The 27,543-nt window shown below is 39.3% G+C and overlaps 1 protein-coding gene across 2 annotated transcripts; it reads left to right on the top strand.

Moving 5' to 3' along the window:
* The first annotated feature begins 8,942 nt into the window (after positions 1–8,942).
* Positions 8,943–27,503, top strand: il2rb (interleukin 2 receptor, beta). Of its 2 annotated transcripts, none has more exons than XM_017481909.3 (10): positions 8,943–12,228; positions 16,439–16,510; positions 16,591–16,705; positions 17,370–17,427; positions 17,577–17,667; positions 18,850–18,983; positions 19,150–19,387; positions 19,857–19,932; positions 21,229–21,313; positions 22,926–27,503. In XM_017481909.3, the coding sequence occupies exons 2-10, from the start codon at positions 16,447–16,449 to the stop codon at positions 23,610–23,612; spliced, it is 1,548 nt and encodes a 515-aa protein (XP_017337398.1). In that variant the 5' UTR covers positions 8,943–12,228; positions 16,439–16,446; the 3' UTR covers positions 23,613–27,503. The 2 variants fall into 2 exon arrangements, with proteins under 2 accessions (XP_017337398.1, XP_017337397.1); XM_017481908.3 differs by having other exon boundaries at positions 8,944–12,228; positions 16,442–16,510.
* The last annotated feature ends 40 nt before the right edge of the window (positions 27,504–27,543 follow it).

Genomic DNA, 27,543 nt, shown 5'->3' with positions numbered 1-27,543 from the left:
ACTGCTGTTAATGACACATGAAATATGTTGATTTGAGGTAAAAGCTGTCCTAATTCATTGTTTAACATAATACAAGTAATACTGAAGCTGTCACCATGGCAACATTTACATGAATGCACAAAGACTGATGGTTGCGTAGAGCTGATGGTTCCACAGTCTTCTGCAAAAACAAAAACAAACCAAACAATCACAATGGCACAAGAAGAGAGCAAATAAATCTCAGGACTGCTTTTACGGAAAAAAGCAAACAAATAAGAAAAAGCTCTGGGTTTTGTACGAACAACAGGCCAGATCTGATTATTATACAGTTTGTCTGTCTTTTTAAATTGTAGTCACATTTACTTACACATTTATATTGGTTGCTAAACAGTGTGTGTGTGTGTGTGTGTGTGTGTGTGTGTGTGTGTGTGTGTATGTGTGTGTGTGTGTGTGTGTGTGTGATACAGGAAGTTAAATTGAGCCAAAGAATCAGTATGATATTCCCTGTCACTGAAGTGAGTAGATCCCTGCAGTGAAATAGAAGTCCAAGGTCATTGGAAATGTCATACATTCCACATGGACGTTCTCGCTGTGGTTGCTGGGACTACGGTTTCTACTAAGGCCCTAGGACTGCAATGACCACATACAGTTTTGCACTCAGGTCTCCTTTAGTGAACAGTGGACTAGTTCAACAAAGCAGACTTCATATAAAAACCCTAATGAATTTTCTTTTACTTTCACACTATCCGTTGTTACCCAGATGAGGACAGGTTCCCTTCTGAGTCCGGTTCCTCTCAAGGTTTCTTCCTCATATCATGTTAGGGAGTATTTCCTTGCCACCGTCAGCACCGGCTTGCTCAATAAAGATAAATTCACACACTTAAAATCTGTATCCTGTGTTTATATATTTCTGTAAAGCTGCTTTGAGACAATGACCGTTGTAAAAAGTGCTATACAAATAAAATTTAATTGAATTGATTTGAATATTGGAAGCAGAACAATGTGCCACTTGATCCCTTGTACACACAAATCTGTCTGTCTCTTTCTGTATTTCTGATATTGTATCTCTATTAATGAGAACTCTTGCTCTACAGCGTCATCTGCTGTTGATCAGAGTCACATTATACTGTGCCTTATGTCTTTTTTTTGTAATTGAATAATAATTTAATAACTTAATTCTCCAATAAAACTGAATGTTTGTGACTCACTACACATCTGCACTAATTCTAATTCAATATATTTCTTTAATGGCATGAGAGTCTGATCTTTCTGATAGATATAGTTTCTTTTTGCAAAAAAGAGATTCTTAGCTAATTTACTTATACAAGCTAATTTGAAAAAGCCATGATTACCACAACTGTCAATTAAAAAAAAATAAAAAATGTAAAAAGCGGTGTTTTGAATTTTAAAATGCTTCATTTATAGAACATGTGATTGCATATTTGTTTGTTAAAAAGTCGAGTGAAGTTTACAAATGCATGTCTTTAAAGGTCAAATTTCATGTCTGTGTGTGTTTACAAATATAAGCTTATAAAGCATGACATATTTGTTGTTATGGTTTTGGAACTAGCTCCATAAATATATATTTCAAAAATTATAAATTTAGATGAGTGCCCCGCTTATAAAGCCGAAACCAAGCCCACTCGGTATAAACCATTATGTGTATCAGGTAATACACCAATTCAACAGCCTCCCATACAAAGATAAGTATGCATCATCATATACATATACATATACATATACATATACATATCCATATAAACATGATCATAATATGAACATACATATTAACCACCTTCTGCATGATAATTTTAGTAAATTAACCAGAGAAATTTTCCCCCTTTGCCCCCACACATAAACACTTAAGACATTCCAGCCCCAACCCCCCAGGATAGCAGTGGTAATTTCAATTCATCCCAGTGACTGAAATCTTTTGATTCTATTCACCAAAAAAAAACTTCAGGTTCAGATTCATTCACTGATTCGTGCTTTCTGTAAGTTACACCATTTCACCAATAGGTTGCACCAGTGAGTTTTGATATTATGAGTAAGTGACTGTTTTCAAGAGACAACACAACAACACATAAGAATTGTCTTAGTGCAACAAACTTTTCAAATGCACTGCTCTGCCCTCTTTCACTTTTTGTGGTGAACGGAAGAACAACATACAGTATCTCACAAAAGTGAGTACACCCCTCACATTTTTGTAAATATTTGATTATATCTTTTCATGTGACAACACTGAAGAAATGACACTTTGCTACAATGTAAAGTAGTGAGTGTACAGCTTGTGCAACAGTGTAAATATACTGTCCCCTCAAAATAACTCAACACACAGCCATCAATGTCTAAAGCGCTGGCAACAAATGTGAGTACACCCCTAAGTAAAAATATCCAAATTGGGCCCAAAGTGTCAATATTTTGTGTGGCCACCATTATTTTCCAGCACTGCCTTAACCCTCTTGGGCACCCCTAAGTAAAAGATACTGTACATATATCACATCAGTGAGTCAGCAGATCCTTATTTGTTCACCTAGGCTGTGTTCGAAATCGTATACTGTCACAGTACCTACTGAATTCGATTCAGTACCTACTGCTCAGCCGTTGATACAGTACGTACTGATCAGTATAAGTGGTAAGTCTGAATACAATCTGGACGTACTACATGGCGCGGATTCCAACAGCTCTTCCATGCCAGTCCAGTTGCATTATATGATAGCATAGTATCCACAGTGTCCATTGGTTCCATACTGCAGAATCTTGGCAGAAGCAGTACATCATCTGGGCAAGAATGCGAGTGTTGTCGCAGCTGGTGACCGAGTCCTCTGTCACATTACTTCCCTTCTCTCCTGGATTGACGGACGAGGCTCAGCAACTGGGATAGAAAGTCTGCAATGAACTTACACCTCCCAGCACTGTGACAAACCTTTGCAGGAAAATTTAATCTTCTTCGGCCTGCACTGGCCCTGCTAGCTCAATAACTTTTAACTCTTATATACTTTATTAACCAATCTCAATTATACTTTAGAGAAATAACTTTACCAAAACTCTCGGAGACTGGATACAGATAAGGCAGGTTTATTCAGCAAGTTACCTAACAAACCAGTATTACTGGACCAGGGATACACGCTTGACCCGTAGGTGGCAAGTATCAACATACAGCTGTTTACTGTTGTCTTTTATACACTTCAAGCATCCATAGGGAGTACCTTCTTATCTCAGCTCGCACCTTTTCCCTGTGTTGGCTCTGAAGTTTTTTCTAGTCTAACTTTTGCCTCCATCTGTTTGTGTACATCATTAGCCAACATCTGTTTGCTTTATTATTTACTACTTTTGGGAGGCTTTCTTCCTTATCTGCTTCAACCTAAAGACCCCCCCCCCCCCCCCCCCCCCCCCTTTCCCCCTGCATCTCTGCCTCTTTCGCTGAACCATGGGTGAGTACAAACTGTTCTTTATTTATCCTCCTTGTTGTTTTCTGCCCAGCCCTATGTATGTTTTATGTATGTTTAAGTATTTTTAATATCCGTAATTTCTAGATGTACGATCTAATCTCATCAACCCTGGGCCTTCTAAGCAACACCCTGGATCATCTTTTAAGAGGAAGACGGCAATAGTTCCTACACAGACCCAATTTACCGGACTCCTTCTCAAATGGCATAAAGTGGATTCTGGCACTCAGACAAGTTTAAACGTGCTGCCTTTCAGAAAAGAGAGAGAGCAGAGGCATTCAGTGCCCTTCATGAAGAAAAGATATTCGGATGCGGCTATTCAGACGAGCTATAGAATATCTCTTGACACGCAAACACCCCCGATTTCTACTGCATCTAAACCTATGATTGTTAAAAAAATAATTATTTTATATGTGTTTATTTGATTAAACTACATAGGTTTCTTAAACCCGTCCCTGTGTTTGTGCGAGTGGCTGTGGGCGTGTCTTTTGTACACACGCAAGACTCTTCTTATCTATTTCTGCAGGCTCACTTTGCTGCAGCCCCTTCTTCTATCTCTAAGTACAGGAGGTCTTTTTCTCCATTTTTCTTAATGTCTCTATTTTATATTTTAATGTAATATAATTTTCCCAACACCTTAAACTGGAACGGTTATAAAGAAAGGTGCCATCAAGTCACCCATGAATTGTGGTCCTGTTATGTTTCCAGGTTTCAAGGTGCTCAATAATCTGTCTCAAGGTCAAATTCCCTCCTCAACAAGTAGTACCAGAGGCTATTGAGGCCCCACGTAATGACTAGGCACTCTTTCTCTAATTTGTCTCTCTGGGCAGAAGCTTACAGCTGAGGTAAGGTACACTGCTCAGATCCCTTTGGCAGAGTCATTCACTTGATCTAGGAACATTTTGGTGAAGTCAAGGCTCCTCAGGACTGGAGATGTATACAGATGATATTTTAACTGTGTGAAGTCCTCCATCCAGGTCACCGGATTCTTGACAGTTTTAGTGGTTAGGTTAGTCAGGGGCACCGTTATTCTGAAGAATGATGGTATGAAGTGCCGGTATCACCTAACTAGCCATACCTCCTTCTTGGTCTGGGACAGTTGCAGAAAGCTTTGAATTTGTTGACTTGGGGCCTCACCTCACTCTCCCCTAGCTGAAACCCCATGTAACTGGTCTCTGCCCTCTCCCACTCACATTTGGACATGTTCAGGGTCAGGCCAGCCTCAGAAATCTTCCTCAGGATCCTGCACAAATACTGGAGATGATCTTTCCAGGTACTGCTGTGGATTACCACCCCATCCAGGTAAGCAGCACAGTAGTTCTCACTGTTTCTGAGAACATGAGTCACTGGAATGTCACTGGTGCCCCATGCAACCCAAACTGCATAGTCGTGAATTGGAATAGGCCCTGGAATAGGGTTTGGAATAGGGTTTGGAATATTGGAATAGGGTGTCCTGAACATGGTGTATTCCCTGATATTTTTCTCCAGCAGAACTTGCCAGTAACCCTTCCAAAGGTCCAGTGTTTTGATGTTCCTGTCTCTCTCTATGCTCTCAATCAGTTAATCAATTCTGGTCATTGGGTAAGCATTGAAATGTGACACAGAGTTAAGTTTTCTGAAGTCCATGCAGAGTCTTAGTGAGCAAGCTTTCTTGGGTACCAAGATGATCGGACTACAATTGGCCCTATCACTCCTATCACAATGATCTTCTTTTTCATCTCAGCAGATGATATTGGCTCCTCCCAGCTCTTCTTCAACAGGTCCAGTGGCCCTTGAACAGGCCAGTTATACACCAGCACAAAGGGAGAGAACCCTGTAGAAGCTTGGGACACCTCGGTAGGCAAAAAGCAGAAATTGCAGTCATTTATCTCAGTTCTTACTGGTGTCTCTGAAACGTTCTTAACAGGTTCTTGAGGGTTTGTTTGAATCTTTCTATAAGTCCATCTGTTTGCAGGTAATATGGACTGATTTTAATGGGTGCAATTCTGAGTTGATGGTTGAGTAACTTCATGAGTCATGATGTGAAGTCGGTTCCTTGATTTCTAATGATCTTGTCCGGGATGCCAACTCTGGAAAAGAGCTGTACTAATTTCCTTTGCAGTGGTGATAGTGTGTAGAGGGAAGGGTCCCAGGATCATGTAGTTCCTGTGACATAATTCCTGTATTCAAATCATTTGCCAGGCGTTTCTTGCCTGTGTCAGCATTTAAATTATACCTTTTTTTTCATCAATAATTTTCATTTAATTTTTATGATCATGATATTCAGATTGTTCAGTGTGTTGAGTGCTGGATGTTTAGTCACTCTTCCTCCATCATTAATAATTGCTTTATTTGTGATAAGTGTGTATTAGTTAGCTCTCTGATAAAGAAGATTGCACCTTTAGAGCTGCACTTTCAGAAGCTAGAGAGTATTTGTGAGAGCAAGAGCAGCATAGTTTCTATAGGGGAAATTCTGGATGCCTTATGTGGAGTTAGCAATCCCCCAACTCCAGCATTAGAGACCTCACAGCTGGGCAAATGGGACTCGACTTGGCAACCTACTCACAATGGCAAAGAAAATTATATATAAATAAAATTTAATTGAATTGAAGGTTGGTCTGTTAGGGTGGGTCGGTATCCATCCCACTCAGGAAGGTGCTGCTCTCATTGCTTGCAGCATTTTCTCAGAACAGTTCATCGGTGACAATACAGAGCCAAGACCAGAGAGCAGACAAGCAGGTTAAAGTCGTCACTCAAGTTCCACAATATCGAGACTGTGTCTGTTCCCAGAGTGAAACAAAATGTAGAAATATTCAGAAAGTTTGTTTTAATAACCTAATTGACATAAAATTAAATCATACTGAATGCATAGCTGTCACCTTTGATTTGAACCTAGGACAGTTAAATAACAGATCTCTTACATCTAAAGTGCTTATTGTTAATGAAACCATTACTGATCAGGGGTTTAATGGACTGTGTTTAACAGAAACGTGGGTTAAACCAAATGAGTATGTAACATTAAATGAAACTAGTCCTCCTGGATATAGATATATACATCAGCGCCATCTATCTGGCAGAGAGGAGGTGTAGCAATTATTTATAATAATAATCTAGGCTTCACACAAAAACCTAGTCATAAATTCAACTCATTCAAAGTTCTTATTACTATCATAACATATGTAGCCACAAAAAAGTCTTATAAACAACTTAAAAACACATTTTGGTCAAATCCACACATTTTACCATGTTCTAGTTGAAGTCTGAGGAAAATAACTCTTCCACTCTTAGTTTTATAAATTATTTTTCATGTAAATGTTTGCATCCCTGGATATTACTGTAGGCTGTTTAATGTTTCTGTCGTAAAACAGTCAAATATTAAACTTTAGCTATTTAGCTTTCATCTTTTCACCGTTAAAACTGAAATGTCGCACAGCTTCTGCCTTCTTTGATTTGATTGGCCATTTCAAACATTTTGGCATTGACAAGCCTTTTTTTTTTACGACCCTGCCTTTGAGAGACTGAAATAATTTCACTAATTTCCTCATCAAAATAAAAATCAAAATCATCAACCTAGTTACCTAGTTTGATTAGTAACCTAGAGGTACCTCATCTTCTAAAAATAATAAATTCTTCCTTTAGTACTGGTTATGTACCAAAATCATTTAAACTAGCTGTTATCAAACCCCTGATTAAAAAAACAACAACAAGTTTCCCACTGAAGCTAAGCAGGTTTGAGCCTGGCCAGTACCTGGATGGGAGACCTCCTGAGGAAAACTAAGGTTGCTGCTGGAAGTGGTATTAGTGTGACCAGCAGGGGGTGCTCACTGTGTAGGTCCTAACACCCCAGTATATCAATGGGCACATAGTACTGTAAAAACAGTGTAGTTGAATGAGTCATAAAACTGAGGTCCTGACTCTCTGTGGCCATTGAAAATCCCAGGATGCTTCTTGTAAATGTGTAGGGATTGGTGTATGCTGGCTTTGTCAACTACAGAAATGGTATTTGCCAACTAGGTTACTAATGTCTGTTAGGTTATTCATCTATATTACTCATGTAAAATAACTTTCCAGTAACTATAACGATGTTACTCATGTCAATTATTACTTACGCCAAGCACATCACTCATACTAACTACATTACATATTTAAAATGTTAAGTGTCTTTGTTGAGTACATTCTTAGCACCTCCCAAAGCAATAAACAAACTGTCAGAACACTCAGTCACCTGGAATTCATTTTAAAATTTTCATATGAAAATTAGACTTATTTAATAAAATGTGAGACATATTATAACATTCTAAATATTTTCTTATAAGATAGTATTCATGCTTATTACCGTGAAAAAATACATACACAACTTACAAGAACCTCTAGATATTCTTTCAAAAATATGTACAAAATTATTATTGCTCAAGCACGGCAAAGAATGATTTTGTGAATATTTTTGTATAAATATATTTTGATTGCAGTGTGTTGATGAGGCTGGTTGTGTACTTCAAAATAGGGGAACGTATTTGGTCTCTATGGCAACGTTGACGTTCCAGGTCAAAACCATAGATCTGAACCATACAATATATTTTTTAGGTTGTATTTTTTTGTTGTTGTTACTTCTGTTCATTCATTTATTCATTGTTGTGTCCAACCTTCTGACCAATCAGAATTCAGAATTCACTAGTGCTGTGGTGTAATTGGCAGCAGCACACTTATTTGTAAGAACTGTGATATTAATGAGTGTTGAGGATGTTTGGCTTTTTGATGTGAATATTTAATTTTGAGGAAAGTTGACAATTTTGGAGATTTTGCCTCCAGTCAATAAAGATTTGTATAACGTGTGAACAGTAACATACATTTGTGTGTGTGTGTGTGTGTGTGCGTGTGTGTGTGTGTGTGTGTGTGTGTGTGTGCGTGTGTGTGTGTGTGTAAATGAAACAGTAATATAACTCATACGAAACATATAAAGTGTGGAACAGCAGAAAAGCTGAGCATTATGTGGAAATTTCTGTGATTGATGTCTTTTGCTCTGTAAGATGTGGTAACATCGTAACGTAAAGCTGAAAAATTGACTGACGTGGTTTGATCATAAAAACCACCGAAACTTTTTTCCACCCTCTTTTCTCTCTCTCTCTCTCTCTCTCTCTCTCTATCTCTCTCTCTCTACCTGAAGAACCTAGTTCCAACCTCATGTTATATCATCTGCATATAATAATAATCTATGCACATACAGAATTATCCATCATTCTCTCATCTGGGATAAATGAGATGTATATATGTGACATGCTCTATATACATATGTGTGTGTGTGTGTGTGTGTGTGTGTGTGTGTGTATATATACACACACACACACACACACACACACACACACACACATATACATATATATATATATATATATATATATATATATATATATATATATATATATATATATATATATATATATATATATATATATATATATATATATACAGTACATGCTGTAGGAATTTTCTAGTTATGTAAACATTTTCTTTGCAGTAAAGTTCGTACCTATTTCCTACTTGCAGGTCACTCCATTTCTTTTGACCAGAAATGTTTCTAAAAATCTTTTACCATGTGGTGAAAATCAATGTTTTGCTATCATATGATTGGGACAGTTACACGTATGTCTCTGTCTCTTCTCTTCACATGTGTCTCCCTTTCACGGCCCCAACCACAGCCGCTGGCCTCTTTTATTCGGCATCGTATAACTTGTGTGAAAGTGTGCGCACACACACACACACACACAAACACACAAACAACCAAGCAAACCAACTAAGAAATAAATTCATATCAGAGTATATCTTCTATTATATATTGAAAATATAGTGTAATGCTATGATGATTTCTATAACAAATAACAGGGCTTCATCTAATAAGAACGAATGTGTGGCTTTGTGTCTTTGATTATGTGTTTTTCTGTCTATCTGTCATCAGTGAGGTCTTTAAACACCTTTAAAAAAATTTTTTAGCACATCCGATGTCAGTAGTTGGTCTATTGTAAATATAGATATTTCTGCTCATTGAGAGCCATATTCGGAGCTGAATGTTGAAATGTTCTCTTTTTCTTATGCTGAGGCTCTGAATAATGAAACATCACCCTTGTCTTTCCTCTCTCTTTTTTGGTTTACTAAGTTTTTTTTTTGTTGCATAAATGCAACAATGTTCATGGACCATAGGCTATTATTGCACAACATCACCCTCTGAAATAAAAACATAAGTTAATGATGTGTTATCGGATTAAACAAAAAGGCACCTCTGTGTATGCATCAGGAGGCATGAGAAAGGGCAAGATGACAACACTCTATTTGAACTGGACCTACATTATGGGTTAATAGCACATTCACAATCACTAGATAAATAATAAATAAAACACTATGTGGTGTTATCTTAGCAAAATAATCAGTCACAGGTTGATGTTACCACCCCAATGTTGAGGAGCAACACAGCCCTTCCCCAAGTATTTTATTCATGTTATAAATCTGCCAAAATGACAATTTGTCAAAACTCATTAAAGAATGACACATATTTTAAAGTTATAGCTCTTATTCTAACTTACATCTTATCTCAAAGATCTTCTCACACCACATTCAGCTAGCAGATTTTTAAGAGCTTCTGATAGGTTTCTTCTGTATGTCCCTTGATCCTGTTTAAAAACTAAGGGGGATAGAGCTTTTTCAGTCTCCGCCCCTCGTTTATGGAATCAATTGCCACACCCGCCTTGCACCTTCAGTTACCATTTTTAAAAAGAGGCTGAAAACGTATCTCTTCTCCCAGGCATTTTAATCTCATTTCATTTTAATTTTTTTTACTATGGTGTATGGTCTGTCTTTATTTGGTTTTATTCTGTTTTCTATTTTACTTTTCTTTCCTCTGTTCAGTACTTTGGTCAGCTTTGCAGTGTTAAATGTGCTTTCTAAATATAATGTACTTAATTTACTTACATTATAGCAGCTATAAACAGTCGTATAAACTCGCCAGCCTCCCTTTCTCTCTGTTTTGAAGTGAATAAAACAAAAAAAAACCCAATGCGGCTTGTCATTTTACCGAGAAACCGATGAAGAAGCGTAAACTCCTCTGTCCTGAAGTTTCAGCTTCACCTCTGACTGTTACAAAGCACTGACAGTGGAGACTCCTTCCATACATGTTACATAAGCATCTCATGTTTTTTAATCTGTTTACATCCCCTTTCCTGTGAACGAGCTGCTACGATAAAAACGTTAACGTGTCAGGAGAGAGGCGTGCATATAAACCGGTGATTTGCAGCCGCACTAGTGACAATCAAAATCCAGAATTTAACAGTCATGTGATAGTGTATTGTGTTGTACATGACGAAGTGAAACGATGTAGCTACCATCTTATCGCTATGAGACGGCACTATCTGGTAATTGGTAAATGCTTTTATCCAAAGCGCTTTACACTGTCTCATTCACCCATTCACACACCAATGGTAGCAGAGCTGCCATGCAAGGCGCTAACTTGCCATCGGGAGCAACTCGGGGTTCAGTGTCTTGCCCAAGGACACTTCAGCATGTGGAGTCATGTGGGCCAGGAATCGAACCGCCAACCCTACGATTAGTGGACAACCTGCTCTACCACCTGAGACACAACTGCGCACAGCTACCTGATAATTATGTTTAATCGCACACTATTATGGAACTATTATGCTATTAATAATTGGAATGTCGCAGAAACGTTGAAGAGACACCTGCAAGTGTCATGTAACAAAACTTTTATGATTAAATGTTCAGAAGCGTCAGAACCGCGACTCTGGCACGGAAATGGTACAGTTATGGTCAGGTCATGTTATGCAGTATGCCGAAACTCAAATCCCAGAGAACCATGGAGTGTGTTTTCAATCAAGCAACGTCAAGCCAATGGTCATGCTGTGTTAGAACCATAAAAAATTAATTAGATCTGCTGGTCTGTGCTTATTAGTCTGTCTCTCTCTCTCTCTCTCTCTCTCTCTCTCTCTCTCACACACACACACACACACACACACTCACACACACACATACAGCATGAAGCCCCCTCACACAGCTCTCTTTGTGGTCTGATGAGTGAGGCTGCTGAATTGTTTTGTGTCACTACAAAAGCCGCATTCTCGTTTCCGTAAGAGAGAAGTCTGACCTTTACAGGAACGCACCAACACACACCGACATTCACACACACACACACACACATACGCGCGCGCGCGCGCAAAGCAGCAGTTACAGCATCAAAAAGATTAATTTGTGTGCAAAGAGCGCTTGCCGATTGCGAAATATTCCTTGCTTTTCACCTGTAAAACGTCTCTGCCCTTTAACATACACCACACACTCGCTCTACATAAGCACACACATTACATAAACAAGGTGCAGGTATGCACACGTGAACGCTGACCCACTGCCTGTGTGTGTGTGCGTGTGTGCGCGCGCGCGCGGCGTGTGTGTGTGTGTGTGTGTGTGTCTGTTTAAATGTTTGTCTGAAACAGGATGTGGTCCTCAGGCTTTTTTCTTTTCTTGTCACTAAGAATTGAGTGTGTGACCGATTTTCCTCCCACATAAAACTTCAGACACACCCACACACACACACACACACACACACACACGACCCTTTAAAACCCTTCAAAATCCTATACACCGTAAAAGAGATAGGAGAGAGCAAGATGAACGAATGGACAGAAGCAGAAAGGGAGGAGTCAAGTGACTGAGAGAGAGAGAGAGACAGAGAGAGAGAGAGAGAGAGAGAGAGAGAGAGAGCTGAGGTATGGCTCCTGCTCACAGAGCTGCGTGAAGCATCTCAGCCTGCACCTACAACAGACAGGTGAGTACACACACACACACACACACACACACACACACACACACACACAGCATGATAAGCTGCATGTAATTGCGATCTTGATATGAGTAAACATCTTCATCTGAGTTAATGATGATGTGTTTTCGAGTTTAACAACGTCTTAGATACAGGAGGATGACTGGTTAGGTGTGTGTGTGTGTGTATGTGTGTGTGTGTGTGTGTGTGTGTGTGTGTTTGTGTTGAAACATGTATCCTCTCTATAAGGATCAAATAGTTCCTATAATGGTAGTAATACATGGTAACATTTTGTGTAGTGATTTGGTTTGTTACCTACAAAAAAAACTTCATCATATCAATAATTACACACGTTTTTTAATCCGTTAATGTGGACAGTCTGCTGTTGGAGTCTCTGTGAATGAGCCGTTACTATAGAAACAATACCATATTAGAATGAGCACTTTAATATAAACCTGTATTTTTAACCTGTAATTTGCAGCTGCACTACTGAATAATCAGCACCCCTTTTGCTTACCAAGATCCCATAGATTCCCTTTTGGTTACCAAGATCCCAGAAATTCTTTTTTGCTTACCAAGATCCCAGAGATTATTTTTTGCTTACCAAGGTCTCAGAAATTCCCTTTTGCTTACCAAGATCCCAGAGATTATTTTTTGCTTACCAAGATCCCAAAGAATTCCATTTTGCTTACCAAGATCCCATAGAATTCCCTTTTACTTACCACAATCCCAGAGATTCTTTTTTACTTAACAAGATCCCAGACATTCACTTTCGCTTAACAAGATCTCATAGATTCCCCTTTGCTTACCAAGGTACCAGAGATTCTTTTTTGCTTACCAAGGTCCCATAGATTCCCCTTTGCTTACCATGATCCCAGACATTCTTTATTGCTTACCAAGGTCCCATAGATTCCCCTTTGCTTACCAAGATCCCAGAGATTCTTTATTGCTTACCAAGGTCCCATAGGTTCCCTTTTGCTTACCAAGTTCCCAGAGATACCCTTTTGCTTAGCAAGATCCCAGAGATTCTTTTTTGCTTACCAAGATCCCAGAGATTCCCTTTTGCTTACCAAGGTCCCAAAGATTCTTTTTTGCTTACCAAGATCCCAAAATTCCCTTTTGCTTACCAAGATCCCAAAGATTATTTTTTGCTTACCAAGATCCCATATATACAATTTTGCTTACCAAGATCCCAAAATTCCCTTTTGCTTACCAAGATCCCAAAGATTTTTTTTTGCTTACCAAGATCCCAGATATACCCTTTTGCATACCAAGATCCCAAAGATTCCCTTTTGCTTACCAAGATCCCATAGAATTCCATTTTGCTTACCAAGATCCCATTGAATTCCCTTTTGCTTACCAAGATCCCATAGAATTCCCTTTATTTACCACAATCCCAGAGATTCTTTTTTACTTACCAAGATCCCAGACTTTTGCTTTTGCTTACCAAGATCCCATAGATTCCCTTTTGCTTACCACGATCCCAGAGATTCTTTTTTGCTTACCAAGACCCCAGACATTTGCTTTTGCTTACCAAGATCCCAGAGATTCTTTTTTGCTTACCAAGATCCCAGAGTTTCTTTTTTGCTTACCAAGATCCCAGAGTTTCTTTTTTGCTTACCAAGATCCCAGTGATTCCTTTCTGCTTAACAAGATCTCATAGATTCCCCTTTGCTTACCAAGGTCCCATAGATTCCCTTTTGCTTTCCAAGATCCCAGAGATTTTTTGTTGCTTATCAAGATCCCATAGAATTCCCTTTTCCTTACCAAGATCCCAGAGATTCTTTATTGCTTGCCAAGGTCCCATAGGTTCCCTTTTACTTACCCAGATCCCAGAGATTCTTTTTTTGCTTATCAACGTCCCATCGAATTCCCTTTTGCTTACCAAGTTCCCAGAGATTTCCTTTTGCTTAGCAAGATCCCAGAGATTCTTTTTTGCTTACCAAGATCCCATATATTCCCTTTTGCTTACCAAGATCCCAGAGATTCTTTTTTGCTTACCAAGATCCCAGAGATTCTTTTTTTGCTTACCAAGATCCCAGATATTCCCTTTTGCTTACCAAGGTCCCAAAGATTCCCTTTTGCTTACCAAGATCCCAAAGATTCCCCTTTGCTTACCAAGATCCCAAAGATTCTCTTTTGCTTACCAAGATCCCAAAGATTCCCTTTTGCTTACCAAGATCCCATAGATTCCCTTTTGCTTTCCAAGATCCCATAGATTCCTTTCTGCTTACCAAGATCCCATAGAGTCCCTTTTGCTTGCCAAGATCCCATACATACCCTTTTGCTTATGAAGATCCTGGAGTCAAGTCAAGAGTAAAGAGATGTTTATTTGTCATCTGCACAGTAACACTGGCATTGAAAAGTTCATGATGAGCTCAGATTCAGACATTGACAGTACACTTATTAGGCTTGAATGGTTGAGATGTTACTGTACTGTTATAAGGTAGATGAAAACGTGTGCTGCTAAGTGAACGGAACAGTAAATACAAGTACAGTAAATAGTACATATTAAATCTGAATAGTAAATGTCTAAATGTCCAGAAGTGGCAGTAATAAAGTGTTGCAGTGCGAGATGAACGACTGCTGGCTGTTAAGTACCCTGCTGAAACAAAACATAATAGAAACCCTTGTAGAATTTGTAATGGTTTTAATGGTTACCAGGGGAATTGTATTGGTTTTAATGGAAACTGCAATGGTCTCTACTTGTAATTTTTTCCTTATCACAGTGGATAAAATCCATGTTATGTCTAGTAGATATCATTAAGGACCAGTAATGGTAATGGTTTCAATGGTTAGCTGATAGTTTGTACTGGTATTTGTAGTGGAAACCATTACAATTTCTGTGATGGTTTCTATTGTTTTTGTTTGTTTGTTTTTTGGAGGGGGGCAGTTGTTGTTTTGGGGGTTCAGCTGGGTAATCTGATGGCTTGAAGATAATAAAAAAAACCTTTTCTTCAGTCTGGTTGCGTGTGATTTTCGTTAGTAAGATATTTTATGAAGATGAAAAAGATTGCCTTTTGATTACTAAGCTTCCACAGTTTTCTTGTTTTTACAATTTAAAATATTTTCTTCAGGATATTACCGTTCCTAAGATTACATTTTGTTTGCTAAAATTCCCAAATCTTCCTGTTGTTTGCTAGGATTTTAAATTGTTTGCTAACTTATGTTACTAAGGTCCCAGAGATGTTATGAAGATTCCAAAGATGTCCCTTTGGTTAGTGAGCTTTCTAAGATTCCCTTCTTTGTTAAAGTAAGATTTCAAAGATTTTCACTTTGGTTACTTAGAATACAAAGAATCTGTTTTAGTTACTAAGACTCATAAGATTCCATGTTGGTTATTGAGGTTAAGTTTAGGGTTTGATGTAGTTAGCATTGTTTAGATGCAGTATTATGCATTCATTTCCATGCATGAGTGGAAATGAACTTAGTGACATTTGCATGCTTGTTCTTGCGCCTGTGCCGTAAAGGAGAGGTTTGCTATTTCCGAATGGCTCAGCATGTCTCGGCGCATCGTGTAGGCGTCACCCGTGCAGCGTGTTTCAGTAGAATTCACCTCTTGTGCTTATTGACTACAAACTTAAAAGAGCTGTTTAACACCTACACACACACACACACACACAGACACACACACACACACACACACACACACACACACACACAGAAACACACACAGAAACACACGTTTTTGATTAGTTTCTCTGTGATTAGCCCTCAGAGATGTTGTCTGTGTTGTTTGTTGCTACGGTTGTAGGATTGAAGCAACATCCTGCATCAGAGATGTAAATGAAAAAAAAAGAATTCAAGAAAGGAGACGAAAGCAAAGTCATCTTTTCACTTCAGACTGCACTGTACACACTTCACACTCTGAGCATGGGTGTTGTGGCCTGTTTTAGCTGCCTAGTGATTTGGTTGTGTGTGTGTGTGTGTGTGTGTGTGTGTGTGTGTGTGTGTGTGTGTGTGCGTGCACATGGAAGTGTACTTTCAGCCACATGCATATAAAAAAACAACGTGTTCTTGTCTTTCTATTTCGCGTCTTTGCAGAAACCGTTCATTTCACATTGATAATGTCAGTGCTGTGTGTGTGTGTGTGTGTGAGTTTGTGTGTCAGGAATGGTCAGTAAGACCATGTGATATATATTGAAATAAAACCTGAAAACCTGTGTGTGTGTGTGTGTGTGTGTGTGTGTGTGTGTGTGTGTGTGTGTGTGGGTAGCAGCAGTGATGTGGACTGTAATACTTTTCCTTCTATTACCTGGAGACGCTCAGTCCGATCACACACACTCTGGTAAGTGTGTATCATGGTGTGTGTTTTATCAGTTGTGTTAACATTGTATTAAAAGAGTTGACACTGTTTTGTAAAATCAGAATTGTCGTGTGTAAATGACTACATGACAAACATCTCGTGTACGTGGAACCACACTGCGTGGCTCACAGGCCAGAACTGCCATCTTCAGGTGACCAGAGGCAGAAAAAGTGAAAAGTGAGTCATATTTACTTTGTGTGTGTGTTCGTGTGTGTGTGTGTGTGTGTGTGTGCGTGTGTGTGTGTGTGTGTGTGTGTGTGTGTGCGTACATTAGAAGGAGAGAAGTGAAAGTACTTGGTGACGTCTATTAAGTTGTATTTTTGGAGACCAATTATTGGGACTTATTGGTACAAGGGAGTCGGCCTTCAGTCACTTTGGGCCTAAACTGTGGAACTGTGTCAGTCTACCTGAGAACTGGTTGATACAATTAGCACCTTTAAAAAGTATCCAAAGTGCATTTCTTCACTGGGGCTTTTCCTCAAACCATTTCATTTCCAAACTTTATTTCTATTGGTATCCTTTTATTTCTAATGTATTTTTTTCTATTTCTTTTTTTGCTTATTGTCTTTTTTAAAAAATCTATTTTTAAATCTATTTTACTACTGATTGTATTTTCTTGTATCTAGTGTATATATATCTTCTGTAAAGCACTTTGTAAACATTGTATTAAAAGGTGCTATATAAATAAATATGTGAGAATTTGATGTGAAATATTGACATTGTACTTGTAGGGTCCCAATATGGTGCTTACGTACAGATGTGGGGACCAACAGTAGTGTGTGTGTGTGTGTGTGTGTGTGTGTGTGTTTCGTGTGTGTGTGTGTGTGTGTGTGTATTACAGAACTAAATCTATCTGTTCCTTGAACACCACAAGAAGCTGCTGGATTAACGTGTCATCCGTAAGCATTTCATAAACAAACAGATCATCATCTGCTGGTGGAAAGTATTCCTTTATGCTTCACTCTCTCTCTCACTCTGTCTCACTCTCTCTTGCTCTCTCTCTCTCTCTCTCTCTCTCTCTCTCTCTCTCTATCTCTCTCTCTCTCAGAAATTCTCCTTTTCTGACACGATTGGTTTGGACGTGTTCTGTAACAAGATCTGGAGGGACGGTGTGAAGATGTACCGCCCCGGCCACCATGGTGTGTCTTCTTGCTCTTTGCTTTCAATGAGTAACATTATTTATTTATTTATTGAGATTTTCAGCTGGTTGTTTAAATCAAACCCACGCAGAAGTGGATAGTAGAAACTGTGGGTCTGGTTTTTCAGCCACGCAGGTGCATAGATCTGTCAGATTTTTTACAAATGTTGTTCGTCAAGTCAGATGTTTTTTCTGTAATGCCATTACATATAGTGTTTACATTGGAATAAACTAGCGTTTTATCAGGCTCGTTCTGCAGGACTTAACAGTACAGTGGCACAGTACGCAGGACTACATAAAGTACATCTCGGCGTGAGACGAGTGCAAATAACACAATAGATACACAGGACAATAAATGCACAACAAGTAGACAGGACAAGAGAACAGTATTAAGTGGAAAAACTAGTGCGACAGTAAACTATTGACAGTGGTAGCAGCAATCAATCAAATAATAGTCATAATACTAAAGTGAGCAGCATTATATTATTTTACATCACTGACAAAACATTTGATCTTGATGATGTGTTTATAGTGCTATACCAAACATGTGGACCAAATATGAGGACTTATGGAGACCAAAGTCCCACTTTAATTGCAGGTTTGGCCAGGTCCCCATAATATTCCCAGCTATTAATGTCCAGCCAGAGGGACAAACCCATGGTGAAAAGTAGTCAGGGGTCGAGTCGTGCAGTGCGAGTAAAATCAAAATGGAGTGCAGAAATATAAAAGTAAACAACCAGGAATAACGAACAGAGAAAATACAAGCTCAGAAGTGCACACTAGATGGGTTAAACCTTCTGAAACCCTCACAAAGACGGGCAGCGAATGAAGGGTTACGCGTGCAGGAAGCAAATGAGGGTTAACGAGAAACAGTTCATTAGGCAGGTGAGTGAGAGAGATGAAAAGTAATTCCGCTTACTCACTTCTAGTCATTCAGCCTCTTCTGTGATTGCTGGAATCACACTTCTCTTCGAGGATAATTTTGGGAGAACTCGTTTTTCGAGAAATGCAAATGAATTCGTTTTTCGTTTCATTTCACAGTGATGTGGTACGCTGCTGTACTCAAGTTGTGCTGATGCTCTGACAGATGAAATAGTCCATAAATCTTGATATAAAGAATACATCAACTGATGAAAGCGTTTAGAGTGGTTGAATGATCAGCTGGTGTTAATTTGATTGACAGTTAAGCTCCGCCCTCCTGAGCAGCCGAATGTTACTGGGAACATTGTGACATGGAGTAAAGGAGTTAACTTCCCCCAGTTCATCACGAAATATGTGTTCGAGCTGCAGATCAAAGTCAAGCAACAGAACTGGAAGGTTAGATAGATAGATAGATATGCACACATTTATGTGTATACATGTGTGTTTAAATACATTGTTTGGTATTGATAGGAGACACTGCATTTGTTTGAATGGGTTTCTTTGTGTGTGTGTGTGTGTGTGTGTGTGTGTGTGTGTGTGTGTGTGTGTGTGTGTGATAAAGGAAGTTAAACCGAGGCGTGTGGATGGCACATATGTGCTGTTGGATGGCGACTCAGTGTGTGTGGGGGAGTGTGAGGCACGAGTACGTGTGAGACCAATCGAACCAACAACAGAGGACCAGATCAACGGCTCCTGGAGTGACTGGAGCCCTGCCGTAACCTGGAGGTCAGAGGCCATTGTGAACATACAGGGGACACATAAAAAGGAGACGAGCAGCATCCCTCACCCAGCAGTCGTAGGTACAGGATACAACCTCTTATCCCAATTAAAATCCGAGCTGGTTTTGTGATGTAGCGATGTAGTGACGTCCTAAATCTTCCTCCAGCTGACGCGCATGACGTACCACCATGCGCTGACGGATCAGCCCCATCCTCCATCTGTATGCCAGTGTTTCTTTTATCAACATTTTGTCCTTTAAATAAGGAATTCAACAGAATATTCCATATATAACAGTGCATTAATACATGCAAATGATACGATTTGAAGTCGATCAAGTCAAGGTTTATGGTAGTTAGGTTACTCCGGCATAAACTTACACAAGTATGAATTTTTTTGTATTTTGTGGGATTTTCATGAATAACAATTCTTGTGTAAATGCTCCTGTGAATGATTTACGGATAAATGTATTTGTATACAGTGAAATGAGGCCTTATTTTAAAAAGGAGATGAGTAAAACTGTTGTTGTTGTTGTTGTTGTTTTTGGGGCAGGAATGCTGGTGGGGTTTGTAGCACTCATCCTCACTGTCCTCATCCTCATTCCACTCTCTGTCTTCGGACACAAATGGTACGTATGTAGAGAAGTGTGTGTTAATTTTATGCATATTTTACTCTTGTGTTCACATGTATTTGTGTGTGTGTGTGAGTGTGTGAGTGAGTGTGTGTGAGTGTGTGTGTGTGTGTGTGTGTGTGTGTGTGTGTGTGTGTGTGTGTGTGTGTGTGTGTTTGTGTGTGTGTGTGTGTTTATTTAAACCAGGAATCTTCAGTCTTATTCACAAAGCCCCGGTGTGGCTGCAGGTTTTCATTCCAGCCAAATAGGAGGCACACCTTCTAGATGATTGCAGACCAAGATAAACTGATTAAACAAGTGGAATCAAGTGTGACTCCTGTTTGGTTGGAAAGAAAGCCTCTGCAGATAAGCTTGAAGACCCCTGATGTAACTTGTCTAGCCATGCTGTGTCTAAGTCAAGTCCAATTTAAATCCCCAAAGCACTTTGGAAGACAACAATATTTGATCCAGAGTGCCGTACAAAACATCATAGCACATCACATTAAATAACATCATAAGACAAAGACATTTTATAGGAAGATTTAACAATAGCTAGAGATGGATGAAAGGGGAGACTGTTCCAGAGTGTGGTACCAACCACAGAAAAGGCTCAGAGGATCTTAGTGTTCTGGTAGGAGAGTAAAGGTGAAGAACGTCAGTAATGCTGTGTGGAGCAAGGCCAGAAAGAGCTGTAGCTACATAAATAATCTTTTTTAAAATCGATTCTGAACTTAAGAGGAAGCCAAAACAAGGGAAATATGATTCCTCTTTTTAGTTCCTGGTAAAAGAAATAATCTATCTGCTACATTCTGCACAAACTGCAGGTGAGATAAGGCAGAACGAGGTCCCAGGTTTTTGTTTTTTCTAACTTTGTAATAGACCTTAAATGGAAGAAGCTTCCCTTAACAACAGCAGCAGCACCAATGTGTTTACCAAATGTACATATGAGTAAACAATAACTGCAGGATTTATTGATCTGTCCTGTACTGTACTGTAGAGGAAAGAGGACCTACAATAACTGTGCCTTAAGGACAGAGGAAAGAGCGGGAGAGCCTAAAATAATGACTTCCGTTTTGCTTTCATTTAACTGCAGAACATTGTTGGCCATCCAACATTTTATGTCCTTGAGACATTTGAAGAGGGATCTAAGCATCTTCTGGTTCAGCTTCAGACATGCACACAATGCACACACGTGCACACACACACGGTGACAAATTGGGTAGACAGATGCCAATACTTTTTGCAACTGTTCATCTAAAGTGAATGATTATACATGTACACAAACAGGGCAATATTCTGATTGTTGTGTTGCAGTGGGCTGAAGGTGGGCTGTGAGCACGTTCCTGACCCCTCCAAATACTTTCAGCCTCTCATTATTGAGCACAAAGGAAACTTTCAGGTCAGATGATGATGTTGAACAGTCTTTCTTCATGTGTGTGTGTGTGTGTGTGTGTGTGTGTGTGTGTGTGTGTGTGTGTGTGTGTGTGTGTGCGAGACAGTTTCTTCTCCTGAATTCATACAACGTTTGAGGTTTTCTCTGGGTTTTTTCCCCTTTAGTTTCTCTGGAGGCCGGTGCCTCAGCGTCCTTACATGGTTTCTCTGTTCCTTTGAGCTACACATAGTAACGGATGTACACACACACATACTCACACACATACACACGCACACATACACACACTCATATACACACACACACACACACACACACTCATATACACACGCACACTCATATGCACGAACGCACGCACACAATGTCCTTGCATATGACTAATGCACACACACACACACACACACACACACACACACACACACACACATACACTATTATACATTTATACAGACAGTTTATGATGTATTACACCGCAGCGCTGCTGAATTCTGGATGTTGATTGGTAAGGAGGTGTTGATGAGTTTTCTAGAACAGCAGCTCTGACAGTAGCGCAGCTGCACATCACAGGCGTATATTAATGCGCTTGTTCTAATAGGTTATCATTTCTATAGTAACAGCTCACTCAAAGGGATTCGTTCGGCAGTTTATCTCCACATAGACAGATTTAAAAACGTCTGTAATCATTGGTACGATGAAGTTCTCTGTAAGGAGATGTTTATTTAGCTGTATTTTGCTCAACAGCTCTGTGTGAAGAGATTTTTCTTTTTTTTAAATGAACTTAGTATTGAGAAATGTGTGTAACCAATTTTACAAAAAAAGTGCAATAGACCTTTTATTATTTTCCTTTTCTCAAAATTTTGTTGGAAATGTTTAATATAGTATGAAAGGTACGGATTTCATTGTATGGGCCAACCTGCACAATATCCGTGTGTACAAATATATCCAGTCTGGTCCAATAATATTAGAGGGCATTTACATCCAAATCGTATGAGCAGCGCTTTTTATATGTAGCCCTTTCTGTGGTCTATTGGGTCTTATAGTGTTCCTGAGCTCACCCAAAATAGTTGATTCTGACCTCAGCTAATGCTTCTGCTATCTCTCCAAGTGGTTTGTTTTGATTTGTCAAGTTGAATGATGGCTTGCTTCGCTGATTAGTGACCTTTCATTGGACTTGACCATGGAACAGCTGAGCAGGCAATTGTCCAATTACTTTTGGTCCCTTAAAAAGGGGGAAGGGGCTACAGATATAGTAATTTAAGTGCTGTATATGAGTGCTGTAATTCCTAAACCGTTCACATGAAAGTCTGCACTTTTTAAAATCCACTATCCCAATAAATTCCAAAATATTATGATAGAAAGCTAAAATAATAAATACTTTGTCAGTGCCCAAATATTTATGGACCTGACTGTATGTACATTTTCTACAAATTTTTATGGATATTTATATGCATGTTTATAAATGTGCTTTATTACACTACTTACACATCTCGCCTCACACTATCGATAGTAACATTTTCTACAGGAATGTAATCCAAACTGAGGTATAATTGTTTTAAAAGATCTTATTTTGAAGAAACCTCTGGCTTAGCCTCTGATACTGATCTCCTTATTCCCCCCATAGGAATGGCTGGGTCCTCAGCACTCGGTTTCGTTGTGCCTTCCTCCTCAATCATGTGACTGCGAAATCTCTCCCGTTGATGAAGTCTCTGAAGCATGGGACGACCCTCTGGCTGGCAACACATCTATGCTCATCTATGCTAATTATGCAGCGACTTTGCACCAAGAAGTGAGTGATGACAGTCAGCTGTCGTCCGGCGTCTCTAACATGGGGTACTTCTACAGCGAGCACCAGCCAGGCTCCGTGTGCCTAGACTCCTGCCCCGTCTACTTCACTTACCATCCTGAAGTTGGTGCCCTCCAGTCCAGTACGTCTTACGAGCGCCTGCAGGGGGCAGCACTGGCGAACCTGGACTCCGGCTTTGGCATGGAAGCAGAAAAAGAAGAGGCTGATGAGGAAGAACAAGAAGACGACACAGAAAAAGGACAGGAGAAGGAAAGCCGTGGGGTCAACATGCAGCACCTGGTCTCGTTCGTTTTGTCCTTGCCGGAGAGTGCAAACGTCACTATCCCACCATCCTTCGCAGAGCTCACATCCTGGCACGAGGAGTCCGAATCTTCTGGAATCAGTAGGAACACCGAGTCTCCGGATGGCACTGTGGCTCGAGCCTCATCCATGGTGGTGCAGCCGTGCAGCAGCGGCTATTTAACCCTGAAGGAGATGCAGAAATACAGCAACAAATCCATCTGATCACATGTTCGATAACTAAATTCGAATCCAAAAAAATTCGACAAATCTGCAAATTGCTTTCGAATTCATCCTCTGAAATGTGGATTTGATCCATCATGGTTAAATTTCTCATTCATTTACAATACGAGTTGTGCTTGTAAATTTTCAGTGTTCGGGACAAGTAGTGACCATTGGCTAAAAACATTATCGATATATTACTTGTTGCAAACTTTGACTTCAGGTATATCAGGACATAAAATGTAAAACAGTTGCTCAGTCTCTGAAAGGTCCTCTGTGGGAATGATCTGGGAATTTAAGTTAGCGCATCAACAGTTTGTACCGGAGTGTAAAGCGAAGCTAGCTAACTCATATCAGAGTATAAACACTGCCAAGTCACAAATTATAACAAACTTCAGTTCATTTGTGTATATTATAGACATCAAAACTGTTTTATTGGCTGTTGTTGAAGGAAATATCATGCGTTACACTAGCTAGTTGTGAAACTGCATCAACCAACAGGAAATCAGGGGCATCTACTAGCAACATATGTATAGAAATGTGTGATCTTGGGGTTATAAGTGGACTCTTCTGCAAAATGTCCGCTGCTGTCATTCTGCAATGTAAAAGACAAGCAACATTTTCACAGTTTGAACCATCTTCCATTTTTCATCTGTTTTCATATATTCATGCTGCATTCAATGTGTTTAAACCGATATCCTGGTAACTGCGCTACACAAAGACTCGTGACTATTACAGACACGTGGACCCATATCTAATCATTACCATGTGACATTGTCATCATTATTATTATCATTATTATTATTATTATTATTATTTAGGAGAACAACTTGTTCCACCTATGTTTTGAGCAGCATGTGTTCCTGTTTTTCTTGGTTTTTGGCTGCTAGTGGACACCATGCAATTGTCCTGAATCAGACACACACAGACACACACACACACACACACACACACACACACACACACCGGAGATCTCATATCAAATTCGTCTAATTCAATCGTAAACAATACTATGAAAGCTCCACTCTCATTCCTCTGAGTTTTGCAGACATGAGGCTGAGTCTCTCAAAATATCTCAAACACTTTCTCTTAACTGGGAGACAGAGTGTTGAGTGGGATGCTTATGCTACCATTGCTGCGATGCTTTTGGAAGACCTGACCCAGAATGCAAATTCGACAGTGCCCTCCACTAATATTGGCACCCTTGGTGGTAAATATGAGCAAAGAAGGCTGCAAAAAATTGTCTTTATTGTTTAACCGTTTGATCTTTTGTTCAAAAAGTTCACAGTAATACTCTGGATATCAAAAAATTACCAACCAAAACAGAGGTTTATCAAAAATATATTTTTGTTAAATATAGGTGTGCAACAATTATTGTCACCCTTTTAGTCAGCAGCTCTGAGTCTTCTACTATAAGGCCTGATGAGGCTGGAGAATAAATGGCGAGGGATCTGAGAGCGTTCCTCCATACAGAATCTCTTCAGATCCTTCACATTTTGAGGTCCACGCTGGTGGACTCTCCTCTTCAAATTGTGTTGATGTATGTTTTGGATCATTGTCCTGCCCATTTTCAGATTTCTGGCAGAGGCCAGTCAGGTTTTTATGTAATACAATGGATAACTAATGGAATTTGTCCTATGAGTTACTACATATTTACACCTATGTGAAACAGGAAGTCATGGTTGCACAATTTCCTGTTCTGAGTCACCCAGGTGTACTAAAAAAATGTACAATATCAATGGAAACATACTTCAAATATATTTTTCTCATATGAATTCATAGTTAGTTATGCAAATAATAGTTTCACACCTATATGTTGTGTTTGATATCACAACACAGTTGTTTGATATCCACGAGAGCAGAATATTTCTGTGAATTTTTTTAAAACAAAAGATCAAAAGGTTCAACAATAAAGACCATTTTTCAGGAGAATAGACATACTTACCAAGGGTGCCAATATTAGTGGAGGGCACTGTATGTTAAACATCTTAGGGCTCTAGTTTGAGTTTATAGATCTAAGCTGTGTTTAGTGAGTGATTCAGTGTGGTGCCTTTACTTTAAAGCATTAAAATATACAAGGTGGTTTTTTTTTCTCCATTCATCTGTTTTTTTTTGTTTTGTTTTTTGCAATTTTCCAAAAAAGCCATTTTCTCATAATTTAGTCATAGCCATCTACTGTAGCTAGATTTCTTCCAGGAGGGTAAAAGGCTAACACGATCTAGGCTTCCTCTGATTTCATGGGACAAGAGTGCTAACAGACCTGCTCTTTACATAAAGCTAGCATTTCTCTGATCAACAGAGGAAAGTATACGTAGGCCAGCCTTCCTGACAGTTACGTCCTCTCGGATTCCTGGCCAAGTGATGGAAACAGAATGCTTGCATTAAACAGTGACTGTGTGCGAGTGTGTGTTCTAGTTTCTCCATGACTGTTTTGATTGGCTGGCACCCACTTTTTCCATCTCATAACGTTCAGCAGAACATGCGGTTGATGCTAACACACAAGCATTCCCATTTTACTTTTACAGATGTGAAAGTAAAAAAGTTGGATTAGCGTTGAAGCAAATCTGCAACGCATGGAACAAGAGAGACTGACAGACATATACTATATTTTAATACTAATATATTCATTTTTATTTACATGCTTTACCATATTTGTAAACCTGTTTAAATGTATTCTCGTTTTGCATACAAATATAATGTCTCTAATAGCTGTGTGCACTGTTTGAAGATTAAAACCCTTAAAGGTTCCAAGTAGAACCCTACAACAAATCATGCTATCGAAAAGGGTTCCAAGTAGAACCCTGTTTTGGAAGAACCCATTACTATCCAGTGAAACATGATAGTTTCTCTTGTTGTAAACAATGTTTTTCTTTAATCCAAGAACCATTTAGCTTGTGAGTCAAACATTTAGCTTGTGCCACTTCAAGGGTTCTACAAAGGTTCTTTAAGGGTTCAATTTGTAATGGCCATTACAAAACTACTTTTATGTATAGTGTATAGAAAAAATAGCATATTAGAATGTGCATGTTGCTATAAACCTGTGCTACTGTCACTGAGCTGCTGTTATAGAGGATTTAATCAACACCTTCTGACCAATCAGAGTCTAGAATTCAGAAGCACTGTGGTGTCACTATATACACTTGACTTAACTGCAAAAAGTATGTGCATCCCTGACTATCACACCTGTATGTGCTTGCTGAACATCCCATTCCAGATTTATTCCCCCTTTTACTGTTATAATGCACGCTACTCTTCTGGGAAGGCTTTCCACTAGATTTTGGGGTGCAGCTATGTGGATTTGTTTTCATTCAACTACAAGAGCATTAGTGAGGTTGAGGTCAGGCACTGATGTTTGGTGAGGAGACTCCAGTTCCTGTTCATCCCAAAGGTGTTCAGTGGGGTTGAGGTCAGGGCTCTGTACAGGACACTAGAGTTCTTCCACCTTCTTCCAACCTTCACACACCACGTCTACGCGGAGCTCCCTTTGTACGCAGGGGTGTCGTCATGCTGGAACATGTTCGGGCCTTTTAGTTCCAGTGAAGGGAAATTATAACGCTACAGCATACAGTGACGTTCTATACAACTGTGTGCTTCTGACTTTGTGGCAACAGTTTGGGGAAGAACCACATATGGGTGTGATGGTCAGGGGTGCACATAGTTTTGGCCATATAGTGTAACTTGTTGGTTCTGGTGATATTTAATAATAACTAGACCATTCTTCATGAATTTTATGGAAACTGTTTATGGATTACACTGGGTTTTTTTCCAGCAGTGTCTCTCTGTCCTAGGTAAACTAACCCTAAATTATACTCTAGGTTTACTATAATCTATAATATAAGGACAAATGAATGTGTCATTAGTGAAACATTCAATAAAAGACCATTTTTTGCTGTTTATCTTTATTTTTATTCATATAATATGCTGTTTTGATATT

The sequence above is a fragment of the Ictalurus punctatus genome, chromosome 12, assembly GCF_001660625.3.
Source record: "Ictalurus punctatus breed USDA103 chromosome 12, Coco_2.0, whole genome shotgun sequence".
NCBI classification, from domain to species: Eukaryota; Metazoa; Chordata; class Actinopteri; order Siluriformes; family Ictaluridae; genus Ictalurus; species Ictalurus punctatus.
This window is presented reverse-complemented; position numbering and strand designations above follow the sequence as displayed.